General features: G+C 40.9%; 1 protein-coding gene across 1 annotated transcript in view; it reads right to left on the bottom strand.

Moving 5' to 3' along the window:
* Positions 1-806: 806 nt before the first annotated feature.
* CACNA1E (calcium voltage-gated channel subunit alpha1 E) overlaps positions 807-14,394 on the bottom strand; it is a 427,487-nt gene continuing 413,899 nt past the window's right edge. Inside the window, exons 44-47 of the mRNA XM_066597440.1 lie at positions 12,736-12,864; positions 10,454-10,637; positions 3,812-3,987; positions 807-2,116 (exon numbers count right to left, since the gene is read on the bottom strand). Coding sequence (XP_066453537.1) covers positions 1,613-2,116; positions 3,812-3,987; positions 10,454-10,637; positions 12,736-12,864 — 993 coding nt within the window. The 3' untranslated portion in view covers positions 807-1,612. The remainder of the gene's footprint in view (positions 2,117-3,811; positions 3,988-10,453; positions 10,638-12,735; positions 12,865-14,394) is intronic.

Genomic DNA, 14,394 nt, shown 5'->3' with positions numbered 1-14,394 from the left:
ATTAACTGTATGATTATGAACCGCAGCATCTATGACATCATTATGCCATATTGTATTTTGCACTGATGTGCCATGTAAAATGAACAAATATGATCAAATATGGTACTTTTAGATAGAAAAATGACATTTTGGCAGTGACTAAAACGTAGACAATGTTTACGATTTATGGGCATTGGTAAGTGGTTGCTGTAATCTTGCAGATGCTGAATTGAGTTACTACAGATCATTGGAATTAGAAAACTGGTTCCTTTAGACTTAACATTTCACTTGAATCTATATAAAGGGCATTGCAATTTGCTGTTGCAAGTATTAAAACCATTGGCTGATGTGTAACTAATAAGTGATGCCTGTCTGACAAAAATGAATATGTGACTACCATGTGGCTTGGGTTTATTTACAACACTGTTTAAAGGGGTTATCCCGCCAAGTAAAATTTTTGGTAAGCTACTCAGCCTATGGTAAAAATATAAAAAAGACATACTCATCTCACCTTATTCCACACAGCTCCCATTCCAATAGTGCTAGGCCAACTGCCGTTGCCTAGTTCCTGCTGCAGCAGTGATAAAGTATTGACAACTGGATGTGTGGCCACAGCAACCAAATCACTCTCCAAAGTGAGCCAGTGACTGCCTGCAGAAGTCACATGTCCCTGTTGTTGATGACATCATTGCTGTTGTAGTAGGAAGAAGAGAGCACCAAGGGGCTAAGCACCATCAGAATGGGAGCAGTGGAGGATTGGGTGAGGTGAATGCTTCTTCTTTTGTGCTTTTGCCACAGGCTGAGCAACTTCCCAAAAGTTTTGTTTGCCTCTATAACCCCTTTAAGCCTCCCTTATTGAGAGAACCCTTTAAACCCATGGGTCCATAACATTCATGTAAGTGAAGCATGCTTATATTTTAACTGAAGTAAGTAGAGTATTTTGATATATGTAAACAAAATATAGATCTGCATTGTCTTCTACAATGACAAGGGCTTATGGGCTCAGAGAAAGCACTTAACAAAAAGTCAGAATTTCCTCCTAACAAACCATCTTTGCATATCACTGTTATATAAACATCACACAAGTGCATAAGAAATCCTCCAGTACATTGGTTTATCCATCACTGACCAGACCCCATGGCTGTCCATTCAATAAACGTACCCTTTACACAGGTTGGCATCACTGTTTTAGAAAGTATTTTTAACATACGTTACCTTGATTAAAGGTAGATCACTTTGGCAATGATCAATTGTCAATATTTGAAGAGTTGAGTTCTAGTATTGGCAAATGATAGCAAAGTATCAGTCAGTAATGAACTCATGATAGGCAGTGATCTCCACCATCTACTTACATAATCTAGACCACTCACTTCCCCTTTTCTACTAAGGATGTATGTCTCCATGCCTCCCCTTTAAGCTCTTGCATGTGTCTTCATGACAGTTTAATTCTGTTTTGGCACGATATTAAGATCCAGGCTTCAACCATGTTTTATGGCATTGCGTGGATTTGTGGTTTAGGTAACAGGACTGGCAGTGAGTGCTGTGGGGCTCCTCTGGAAGAGGTTTGGAGATGTCATGGAGGGGCCATTGAAGTAATTTCTGCTGTAGCGCAGTAAGCATGCCCCGCTTTCATTTAACAACGATCATCTTCTTCTGTGTCACTTAATTCCCGAGAAGCTATCACAGGTGGTATCCCGCCCTTTCTTCTGCGACGATAATGACCATTGGGCATCTGCCACCCTTGACGTAATGGAGCACCGCCAATGGTGTTAGAACGACCTAGACTGGTAGCCACAGCAACCTCAAAGGTGAGTGTGTCCTCAGTTGGGCAGTCTGAGCTTTGAAGCTCCTCATGTAGGGCCAAATATGGCTCTGAGATATAGTGCTGAGGAGTTGACTGTGAGCTGTGATGCCCATGGAGGGAACAGGAAGACTCACTCAGGCCTGGTTCACTAGGAAGAGGTGGTGTACTGTCGCTGCCATTGAGGGGAGGTGAGCTGTGTTTCTGTCGGCGGATTAAAGAAGAAAAGGAAATAAGAGGTCGTGGGGTTGCAGGCACAGTAGGAAGTTGGCGTCGCCCACGTCTTGGGGTGCTGGTGTCAGAAGGAATGCAGCTTTCATTCAATGAGTCAAGCATCTATTAAGGACAAAACAAAATTTTATAAATGCAACTCAAAGTAGGTTGATAAATCACTAAAAACAAGATATCCAATGGCAATATAATGGCTACGAGATTCTACAAAGTCAATAAAAAAGACATTTTAAAGAGGTTATGCAGTTGGCAAGAGATGTTTTTCTTCCTCAAAGGTGTTAGAGAGAGAGTTTTCTTCTCTCTGGATGAGAGATAATTTGCATACTTTTTCTCATGGACATTGGATGTAAGACTCCGTAACAGAAATTAGCAAATTTTTCAAAAGCTCAATTCAACCATTTCTCAGAATTTCTTCATAAAATTCGATTTGGTTTAGAAATTTATTAAACCTCTTAAAGCTATTATTGAACATTGTCTAAGGTAGGGGTCCTTCAATGGATGTGACTCAGTGGTTAGCACTGTTGCCTTGAAGTGCTTCAGATCTGACTGGGGACGACATTTGCATGAAGTTTTACAAAGTCCATGCAGATGTTGCCCTTTGTCAGATTTGAACCTAGGACCTCAGCGCTGCAAGGCAACAGTGCTAACCGCTGAGCCACTACACAGATTTTTCTTTCTCTGTAGGATAAGAAGGAGAACAGCAAGAAGAAGAAGAAGAAAAAGAAAGAAAACATACAAACTCCATGCAGATTTTTCCCTTGGTCAGATTTGAACCCTGGGCCTCTGTGCTACAAGACAACAGTGCTAACTAATGAGCCATATTCATTCAGCCACCACCATTTCAGGTCTCTTAGACAATGTTCAATACTCATTTTAGAGGGTTTTATGAACTTTCGGTTCAGCAAAAACAAGCCTCCTGAGGTCCGAGTCTCGCCAAACTTATTTTTTTTTAGCAAAGTTTAACCTGTAATAGGGTTCTATTGGTTTGGTTCCATCAACACTACTGCCCGTACCAGCTGGATCCTCCGCAAGGAGAACCAGTAACCCTGAGAGCTGCAACAAAGGCGTCTTTTGCAGACAACCAATACCATGCTCCATACTGACGAGAAGCAATAAATCTGAAACAGCTGTCTACAAATAGCTTCGATTGATACCCCTAGACATGTTTCAAGGCTCCTTAAAGGGGTTGTCCAGAGTTAGAAAAACATGGCTGCTTTCTTCCAAACACAGCATCACCCTTGTCTGTGAGGTTGTGTCTGGTATTGCAGCTCAGCTTCATTGAAATGAATTGGAGATGAGCTGCAATACCAGACACAAACCACGGACAAGGGTGGCACTGTGTTTGGAAAAAAAACAGCCATGTTTTTCTAACCCTAGACACCCCTTTAATGGGATGGATATTAACTTACATTAAATTAACTATAGGTCACAGTAGAAAGATAGCTTTTTCATTCTGAAGAAGAACTCATTTCCATTGCCTGCAAGATTTACTACACCAATTTGATCTCTGCAAGAGATCCACTGAGCCTCAAGAGTTTACTAAAACCTTCAAAGGAGTGCACTTTAAGATTTTGTTAATTCCCATTTAAGTCAGTGTGCTGTCACTGAAGGTCAGTCAGGTCCCAGCTGCTGGACCCACTCAGATGGCATTAATGACCAATTTTATGACCAGTCTGAATGACATTAAATAAAAGTCTTCCTTTGTAAAATCCCTTTGAAGAATACAAAGTACCGGTTACCCCGATCATCACAGATCTTAGTCTTCTGAATGCTTGGTACACACAGTGATATCTTCCTTACCTGCACACTGTCATGGGTATGACCAGGTGATAACTGGTGATCCCTATGCTCACATGCAGCTTGCGGGTTTCTTTCCTCTGAATTGCAACGTGACGGATCAGGTGATAAAAGGTGTTTTCTTTCCTTAGAACGACCCCTCTCTCTTCCTCCTGAACGGTGACTGTCTAATCGATGGCCTGTAGGGTACAAAGGGTAACATAGAAAGGCCTTTCTTTTTTACTCTATGCTTCCAACTTCTTTGTACCCTAGATTCTCAACCTATGGAAACATGGCATGTCCTCAAGGGCTCACACAGGTGTATGTCGCCCCCAATACATTAGTGATTTCTATTGGGCCACTCACACTTACATTTTTTACACATGCATATTACTTGCGCGAAAAGAACCCACAGCATGTCGAATTTTGGTGCATAATGCGCACCAATATAGGCTATGGGAATGTAACATGCAGCAAATATACATGTTCATGCATATTTGCTGTGTACTGCATATTTTAGGAGTATGCAAAATACACGTGTAATATGCGGGCTACATATGCCGGTGTGAGTGAGCCCCAAGCTGTGCTTAAAGCCGGCCGCATACGGGAGTAAGCGCAAAACCGCTTGCTTCTGCGCAATGTATATACACAGTGTAGGTGTGCTTTTTGCACCAGTGCCTTCGAAAATACTGAGTGTACTTACAGAGGCACCGCTCATTTACACAGGCTTGAAATCACCTTCGCCCTGATTTGAAAGCCAGTGTTCGCAGGTATGCGCAGTGTTTTGAACATACCCATGCTTACATATGTGCGCATTTGCGCACCCCCATTAAGTCCTATGGGGACCTTTGCTGCGCAAATTTACACAAAGAGAGAGCATGTCACTTGTTTTCGCATGAGTGGAATGTATGCATAAAAAAAGAACTGTGAGAATGAACCCATTGCAATCAATTGAGTTCTAGTCACTGTGTATTGCACACGCAAAAATTTCCGCTCCGGTCTGTGTTTACAAAGGCTACAGCCAATGACAGAGCATAGTGATCGATCGATAAGCTCTGGTATTGGCTGCAGCCCCTGTGACATCAGTAAACTTGGGCAACCGCTTTAAACACTTGCGGACTCTGCAACTTTTAATCCTCCGCTTCCAAGAGCCATATGATTTTTATTTTTCCATTGACATAATGAGGGCTTCCTTTTTACAAGACAAGTTGAATTTTGTAATGACACCATTTTATTTACCACTAGCTTACCCGTCGCGCGTTGCTGTGAAGACAGACATACATACATACATACATTCGTTTTTATATATCTAGATAACAACCAATCACAGCGCAGCTTTCATGTTACCTCAGTGGTATAATAAATAACAACCAATCGCAGCGCAGCTTACATGTTACCTCAGCTTTATAATATATAGCACCCAATCATAGCGCAGCTTTCATGTTACCTCAGCAGTATAATATATAACAACCAATCACAGCGCAGCTTTCATGTTACCTCAGCAGTATAATATATAACAACCAATCACAGCGCAGCTTTCATGTAACCTCAGTAGTATAAGAAGTAGCAACCAATCACAGCACAACTTCATTTTACCTCAGCATTCTCAATTGTCTTGCGAAACGTTCGGCGGATGCATCATTTTCTGGTTGAACACTCATCCCGTTGCTCGTAATGCCTTTTGCTTTCGTGCTTGAGATGGAAATCAAACGGGGCATAACTGTCGATGACGCTCGCACGCGTGCTACCTATCGTAGGATAGATGTACTATGCCAGTAATCTTCCCAGGAGTGTACTCAACAACTTCCCAAAGTTTCATGGCGATTGGATGAATGGTGTAGTAATGCATAACATTTCCTATTTATGACATAATCAATGCTCGTGCCAAATTTCAAGTTTCTATGTCATTGGGAAGTGAGAAAATTAAATTCCGTACGTAAAATTTGGACACTAATTCTTTTGCGCTTAGAATTGAATAATCAAGTTGGGACCGATTACCGTTTCCTATTTATGACATAATCAATGCTCATGCCAAATTTCATGTTTCTACGACATTGGAAAGTGAGAGAATTAGATTCCGTACGTATAATTTGGACGCTAATTCTTTTGCGCTTAGAATTGAATAATCGAGTTAGGACCCATTAACTCTTCCTATTTATGACATAATCAATGCTCGTGCCAAATTTCAAGTTTCTATGTCATTGGGAAGTGAGAGAATTAGATTCCGTACGTAAAATTTGGACGCTAATTTTTTACGCTTAGAACTGAATAATCGAGTAAGGACCCATTAACTTTTCCTATTTTTCACATAATCAATGCGGGTGCCAAATTTCAAGTTTCTATGACATTGGGAAGTGAGAAAATTAGATTCCGTACGTAAAATTTGGACGCTAATTCTTTGGCGCTTAGAATTGAATAATCAAGTTGGGACCGATTAGCTTTTCCTATTTATGACATATTCAATGCTCATGCCAAATCTCAAGTTTCTATGACATTGGGAAGTGAGAGAATTAGATTCCGTACGTAAAATTTGGACGCTAATTCTTTTGCGCTTAGAATTAAATAATCGAGTTGGGACCGATTAGCTTTTCCTATTTATGATATAATCAATGCTCGTGCCAAATTTCAGAGAGAATTAGTGGCAGTGATGGAAATTAAACGATCTACGTGGGGGGGGGGGGGGCGTAACCGTCGACAACGCTCGCACGCGCGCCATTTATCGTAGGATAGTTGTACTATGACTATAATCTTCCCAGGAGTGTACTCAACAACTTCCCAAAGTTTCATGGCGATCGGATGAATGGTGTAGTAGCGCATAAAGGACAAACAGACAGACACACAGACAGACACACAGACAGACACGCATACATTCAATTTGATATATATAGATAATGTATTAAAGTGGATTCAGACGAGCGTGTTTATGTGTGCACAAAACCACACGTCTATTAGAAGCATTTGTTCCCTATGATGTGTTCAGATGTCCGTGTTTTACAGGCGTGCAAAAGCGCGCACCTGTAAAAGATAGGACATGCATGCACCATAGGTCCGTGGTGCGTATAAATATTCCCTGCGGGGAGTAAAGAATCCGCTGCCACAGCTGTCACAGTTTTGGCAGAGGATCGCAACGTTCTTCCATTGCTTTCAATCAAGTAGTAGCAGAAAAAACCTTATTAGCTGCGCTACACTGTAACCCTTTGCAAAAAATGGGAAAAAGCTTCTAGGAATCACCGTTCATAGCAAGCAAAGTTTTTATTCCCAAACACCGTTTACATGGAAAATAACAGCAACGCGTTTCAGCATCAACTGATGCCTTTGGAGCTTGATAAAGGCATCAGTTGATGCTGAAACGCGTTGCTGTTATTTCTCTGGTAAAGAAATTTGTGAAAAGCAAACTTGGATTACTGGTGCAGGCGGAACACAATTGGTTATTGTTGCTCCGCCTGACACCTGGTAAGTAGAAAAAAATTTTTATGATTGCTATTTTTTCCTCCTTATGGCTATGGCGCCATCCCTAATTTTTATTTCCATTGCTTTCAATGGGACCGATGCTTCTGTTTTTTTTAACTTCTTATTTTTTATTTATATGTATTTTAAGTCCCCTATTGGAACTTGAACACGTGATATCTTGGTTGCTTGTGTAATACACTGCAATACAGTATTGCAGTTTATTGTGTCCCTTCTGTTATCCTATCCCTGCTTCAAACAATCCCCATGCACATCACAAGGAATGTTGCTAAGGGGTTAAAGAGGTTCTGCCAGGTTTCATATGCTTCGATATCTGAAGGCAGCATAGGATAGAGGAGAAGATAACTCAAGAACATATAATTTGATTCAGTATTTTCATGTAAAAAGATGTTTATATGCTGCCACACCATGATAGAGGAAGCCTGTGAGTCCTGCTTCCCTGCCCACACAGAGTGATTGCCAACTTTTTTATGTGTATGGGCAGGTGAAGCAGGACTCACAGGCTTTCTGTATAAGTTCAGACATCATTTGAGCAGCTTTTTTTAATGAAAATACTGACTCCAATCTACCTGAGATCAGTGCCTGCCCTCTATTTTACGCTGCCCTCAGATATGAGAATATAGAATACCTGAGAGACGTGTCAATTTTAAGGAAATGGTGATTCAACAATTTTATTAGTCAGGAATAGTGACGGGCAAACTTCTGAAAAGTACAGTTCAGCCAGTTTGCCGAACCTTTGCAAATAGTTTGGTTTGGTCCAAATTAGTTCAAACTGCACCAAATGTTTACCACGACCCCTAAGAGCCATAAAAGCCTTTCCTAATACTGTGAGTGTTATACAAGGCTTTAACCCCTTAATATGACGGCCTATTTTGGCGTTGAGGACCAAGCAATTTTTTGGTATTTTTCCATCTCCATTTTTCAAAAGCCATATTTTTTTTATTTTTCAGCCGACGCGGCCTTATAAGGGCTTGTTTTTTGCGTGGCAAGCTGTAGTTTTTATCGGTGCCACTTTTGGGTACATAGACTATATCGTAAAAATTTTTTTTTTATGATAACAGGGAGAGAAAACGCATCAATTCTGACATAGATTTCTTTTTCTTTTTTTTTACAACGTTAATCATGCAGCATAAATGGCACACAAAATTTTTTCTGTGGTTCGGTACGGTAACAACGATACCAAAATTGTTATATTTTTTTTAGGTTTTTACACTTTTTTGCAATAAAACTTTTTTTTGGAAATCTTTTTTTTTTTCTCTATAGCTGCATTTAAAGTCCTGTAACTTTTTTATTTTTCTATGTACGGAGCTCTATGAGGGCTTATTTTTTGTGAGACGAGCTGTAGTTTTTATTGGTACCATTTTGGGGAATGTACAGCTTTTTTGATCACTTTTATTGCATTTTTTGGGAGGCAAAATGCTAAAAATTAGCATTTTGCCTCTGTTTTTTAGCGGGTTTTTTTTACGCTTTTTGTCGTACAAAATAAAAAGTGTGTTCAACTTTTTGTAGACGTCATTACGGACGCGTCAATACCCAATATGTGGGGTTTTAATTTTTTTTATGCTAATATTAGAAAAAGCATAAAAAAGGGTTTTTTTTACATTTTTTTTACATTTTTCTTTTTTTTTACACTTTTCTTTTCTTCTTTTTACACTGTTTGAGTCCCTCTGAGGGACTTGCAGCACTGTACCTATGATCACTGTGATAAGGCATGGCAGAGCTACTGTACAGCGATTATAGGCACAGGCAATACAGGATGCCAGTGTCTGGCGTCCTGTTGCCATGGTGACAGGCCGGGCTCTCGCAATGACATCGGCCGGAGACATAGAGGGAGCGCGTTCCCTTTGTGAACTCTTTCCCTGCCGCGATCTACTTAGATCGCGGCAGGGAAGGGGTTAACAGCGGGGGGCGCATCTCCGATGCTCCCCCGCTGTTGCAGCGGGACGCTGGCTGTGACTGACAGCCGGCTCCCGCTGCGGGATAGCGCTGGATCATATGTGATCTCGCGCTATCCCCAGGATGCACCGGTACGTCCTGCTGTGGGAAGTACCAGGCTCCCAGGACGTACCGGTACGTCCTGGAGTGGGAAGGGGTTAATGACCCATAGAAAGAGTTATAGAGCTGTGTTGTTACATCCAAGCAGGATGCGCTGGATCTATCACCCGCAGATCTCCCACAAATGCAAATGAACAAACACCAAAACAGGGATAGAACCAAAATATTGAAAACATTGTTCCTATATAACCAAACACAGTGAAGGGCCCTTCCTGAACACAGGGCGATCACCCTGATAAGGACAGCCCTGATCATGTACCTCGGACCCTCGTTGATCATACGTGGGAAAAGGAAAACACAAGAAAACCCAAACTAGAAATGAAAACAAGCGCAATACATAACTTGAGATGCAGCAGGTAACTGATTGCTCCAGGACCAGAGCTCTGAGTGCTAGCTCAGCCAGACAGAGACTAAAAATCAACCGCAGTTCAGCTTGGTATCAGGCCAGGTTAAATAGCCGTAGAATTACCCACATGTGCGGCCAAGCACGTCACACCTAACACTACACCCACTGAGCCAGAAGATGTAGAAACACATCCAAAACCAGCCCAGACTATCAGCAAGGCAGCAATTCCAGAACCGCCGCAACCAGTGTTCAGGACTAGTGTTGAGAGAACCAAACCAGTAGAACTCTGTTTCGAGTTGAACTTTGGTGAAGGCATTGCTTGGGTTCGTGTCTTACTAAAACTTTTAGAAAAAGTTAGACCCAAAACAGGGTTCTACTGTTCAGTTTGCTCAACAATAATCAGGAGTTGTAAACATTATTTTTAGTTGTCCCAGATGTGTCCTCTGTTAACTTGGTCTTTAACTCAACATATTCTAAGATGATTGGCATACGATGAAAAATCAATCCATGGGTTTTCCATCACCATAAGCTTCAATGCTAAAAAGGATTGTTTTTGTATCATGAGAAATTGAAATCCTTAACAAAATGTAAGCAAGGTAAGAGTAGACACATCTGAATGTCTAGGTCAATGTGCTCAACAACTACTGTCCAGAAATTTCACATTTAAGCAAATGTTATACTACCTGTACCATGACTGGTAAAATCACTTGAAGGAAAATGATCTTTTAATATGAAGCTTATCTAATAGTGATCAAATCTTTGTATCCACACATAATTTCCATATAATTCTGACCAACCTGTATCTGTACTCATTCGATGAGTAGATAGTCTTAAAGATGCATGGTAGCTGCGTTTCTGCTGCTTGTACCCACTATCTAGACCTCTTGTATCTAAAGGGAAGTCTTCTAGCCAGGAGCTACGTGCACGCTTGTCTGCTGTTGTGGAGAAGGAACGTCGCATGGAGCTGACATCGGACAGAACCTGCAAGGCCAAAGTGAGCAAAAAAAGGAAGAAAATATCTGGACATACAACTTCTAACCTGTTACCTAGTCATTTCTTGTTCACCTCAGTATAAGTACAAGTGTCTTTTTTATGGTGCTAGTAGTGACAAAAGTGTTGGAAACCTAAATTGGATTAAAGTAGAGATTTCACGCTATTGGATAGAAAAAGAACCTTAAAAAATTGACTTGGAACGCTAAATTTTTTAATCTAAGTATAATCTAGCTCTAGTCAAAAACTGAAAACTCCAAATTTACTCGATCCGCAACTTTGGTTGAAGATTATTTCTTCCATTAAGCTGTTATCCAAGTCTTCATTGATGGGCATCCAAAATTGGAGAATGTTCTAGCCCAGAGAAGGGTTACTAAAGCAACTCCTGTGGAACATCTTTGTCTATAACATTTTGACATTGTTCACATTGAAACAATATTTTTTCCATACGTAACAAAGGACTGCAGCAAGTTGTGTTATAGAATACAACTTAAGTCATGTTAAACTTTGGTACATCTGTATGAAGATACCATATAGATCTATGGGCTCGGTAATGTGGATCAGTACAATATAAGGGTGCATTCACACGAACGTATATCGGCTCGGTTTTCACGCCGAGCCGATATATGTCGTCCTCGTGTGCAGGGGGGGGGGATGGAAGAGCCAGGAGCATGAACTGAGCTCCCGCCCCCTCTCTGCCTCCTCTCCGCCCCTCTGCACTATTTGCAATGGGGAGAGGCGGAGCGGGGCTAATTCTCGGAACTTAGCCCCACCCTTGTCCCGCCTCCTCTCATTGCAAATAGTGCAGAGGGGTGGAGAGGAGGCAGAGAGGGGGCGGGAGCTCAGTTCCTGCTCCTGGCTCTTCCATCCTCCCCCCCCCCCCCCTGCACACGAGGACAACGTATATCGGCTCGGCGTAAAAACCGAGCCGATATACGTTCGTGTGAATTCACCCTAAATCTGTAATGAAGTCATATGCATGAGACCTAAGGGAATAAATACATGGAGGATTATCTGTCCCTTTATTAAATATAAAGTAAAATATAAAATTATTTTTATAAATACGCAATAAATAAAGATGCTAATTAAAGGGGAACTACTGAAAAGCAAATTAACAATACAAAGGGGTGCTGATAAGTCCTTGGCCTTTTCTATTTGGCCAGCTTTTAGACATAATAGTTTGGGCAAATCAAAGTTTATTGTTTTTTAATGTGTTTGCCCTACATTTCATAGTTTTAGCCAATCTGAAGTGAATATTGTCTGCAAATGTTAAGACAAGCTTTCCAAAGGGATCGAAGGGAATCCAGAAATTGGCTGATCCGGCAATGAGGCCGGAACGTTGCAGAATGTCAAAATGAAGGTCTACCAATTTCTGTTGAGTATGCCCACTTTGTCTTGAAGAAATAAGATTCCTATTGAAAGCTTATCTTGCTGTTTCGAAGACATGTTCAATTCAGAGCTGCAAAGACAATTAAGTAAATCAGGCTATAACCATAAATTTAGGTCAGACACACAAAAGACTTTGATGTGATAAAGGGATGATTAGTTTAAAAGTAGGTGAAATAGGGCAAACCAGAGACTTATTACTATCAGCACCCCCTGGTATGTACACAATTTCATAAAAAGATACTTTTAAAAAACATTTATGAAGAAACTCTACTTTTTTACTTTAATGTTTTTCATAGAAAGTCAACGGTTTTGGTTACGGTAGTTCCCCACTAATTATAAAGTATAAACTAAATGGTCATGTGATCAAAAAATAGCATCGTTTCTTAAAAATAGAGAAAACAAAACTCAGAAACAAACAGAAGTACAAAAAGTACAAAACAATGGAAACAAGCAAAGCAAACCCCTTGAAAACAAGTGAAATGATAGTAGAGTAATTCAACAAAAGAGCAGATAGACAAACAGGAAAAGCAGCAGACTGTGTGGGTTATAGGTCAACCTGGACTGGTACAGATGTTCTTGCAGTAGATTGTTGGTTTGTTGTCCAGTAAGATTAGATACTGTGACGTGTGAATGTGTAAATTACTAATTTGTAGAGAAACAATCGTGGTTGAGAACAGAGGGATTGCATTTCTTTATTTACCTGGGGGTTCTCTGCCAGACGTGGCATGGAAGAAGCTCTCACAGACGCTGGCCGTTCCAGCATCTCCACTGGGATGTAGCTGCCTCGGCTAGAGAGCTGCTCCCTGCTAAACTTTCTAACCTCTGGCTCCTGGAAATAAAGATACAGCCAGCTTGTGGGACCAACTTTCGATTTCACATACTGTTCTGTCACCTGGTAGCACAATAATTTCCCTTCTGGTAGACAGCCACCCACTCCGGGGCCAATGCCAGATATTCCATTATACAAGTCACTAGCTAATATTGCCTGTGGCACATGGTTACTGTGTGCACCAAGAGCATTTAAGAAGAAGCCGGAACAATTTAGAGGTTTTAATTCTAATTGTCCACTGCAGTGAGTTGGAGGAAGCTCAGAACTGTTGTCCACCATTATGGTATTGCCAATGAAAACTCCGAATGAATCAGTGATTTTTGAAATGCAGAGTTTTGATTTATCATGTAGGGATAATTTAATTTCACACTTTTCAGAATGTTAAAATTCTTCCCTCTGTTTCTGATATGTATATGCAAATAAGGGAGATGGAATAATACCTCCACAGTGCCACCTATTGGAAGGCAGCATTCCTTCAAGTCAAAGTTAGACTCTTTAGGCAAGCCTTATAACAATGACTGGGAATTAAAAGCAAAGCCAGACTCCATGCACAGACAGCTGTTTCAGGGTATTTGCCCTTCATCAGTGTAGAGTAGGAGTCTGGCTTTGCTAGTGAGAGGACTGGGACAGGGATCAGAAATGTTAGTTTTTTTCTTCTTAGGGAGAGCACTTAGACAGTGAGTGAGGAGACTCAAAAGGCCATTCATGCTCCTCTAGGTAATATGCAAATAAGGGGGATGGAATAATACCTCCACACTGCTATCTATTGGAAGGCAGCATTCTTTCAAGACAAAGTTAGACTCTTTATACATGCCTTGTAACAATGACTGGAAATTAGAAGCAAAGCCAGACTGTATGCACAGACAGCTTTTAATTCCCAGTCATTGTTACAAGATCTGCATGGAGTTTGTATGTTCTGCCTGTGTTTGTATGGGTTTCCTCCAGTTTCTCGTCCATCACACAGAATGCTAATAGGTAAAACTAAACTGTGAGCTCTAATGAGGACATCAGATATATGAATGTGTGAAATAAATAAATGCCCTCAAACCCATTATATTTGCTGGCATGAATAAAAAGAGAAGTCAGATTCAAGCCTCAACTCAGCTGTATTTGTTCATCACAAGTGTTGAGCGAACCGAAGCAGTAGAAGAACCCCTGCTTAAAGTTTGGTATGGGTTCACTCAGCACTACTCCCGAGCATGTGTAATACGCAATTCAAATACGCTTTAGCGAGCCAGGCCTTAGCACTCTGAGTATTATGCTTTTGGGCTTTTATGGCTCTTAGACAGCATTACACACTAGTTTTAGGGACTTTAGTGAACTTTTGGTTCAATTCAAACAAATTAGGGCTGAACCAAAAGTTCTCTGAATCGTCCAAATTGAACTTTTCAAAAGTTTTTTCATCAGTAATCACCACGGAGCCTGTGCGCCGATGGGGTTAGCAGTTTTTCCAGTCTTGGCAGTATGGCTCGCCACCATCATTGGCTAAGCCATTGTTCCTAACAAAGGTTGCTACCTCTGCCCTCACAA

This window comes from Eleutherodactylus coqui, chromosome 3 (genome assembly GCF_035609145.1).
Source record: "Eleutherodactylus coqui strain aEleCoq1 chromosome 3, aEleCoq1.hap1, whole genome shotgun sequence".
NCBI classification, from domain to species: Eukaryota; Metazoa; Chordata; class Amphibia; order Anura; family Eleutherodactylidae; genus Eleutherodactylus; species Eleutherodactylus coqui.
The sequence above is the reverse complement of the archived record's forward strand: the minus strand, read 5'-3'. Positions and strand labels throughout refer to the sequence as shown.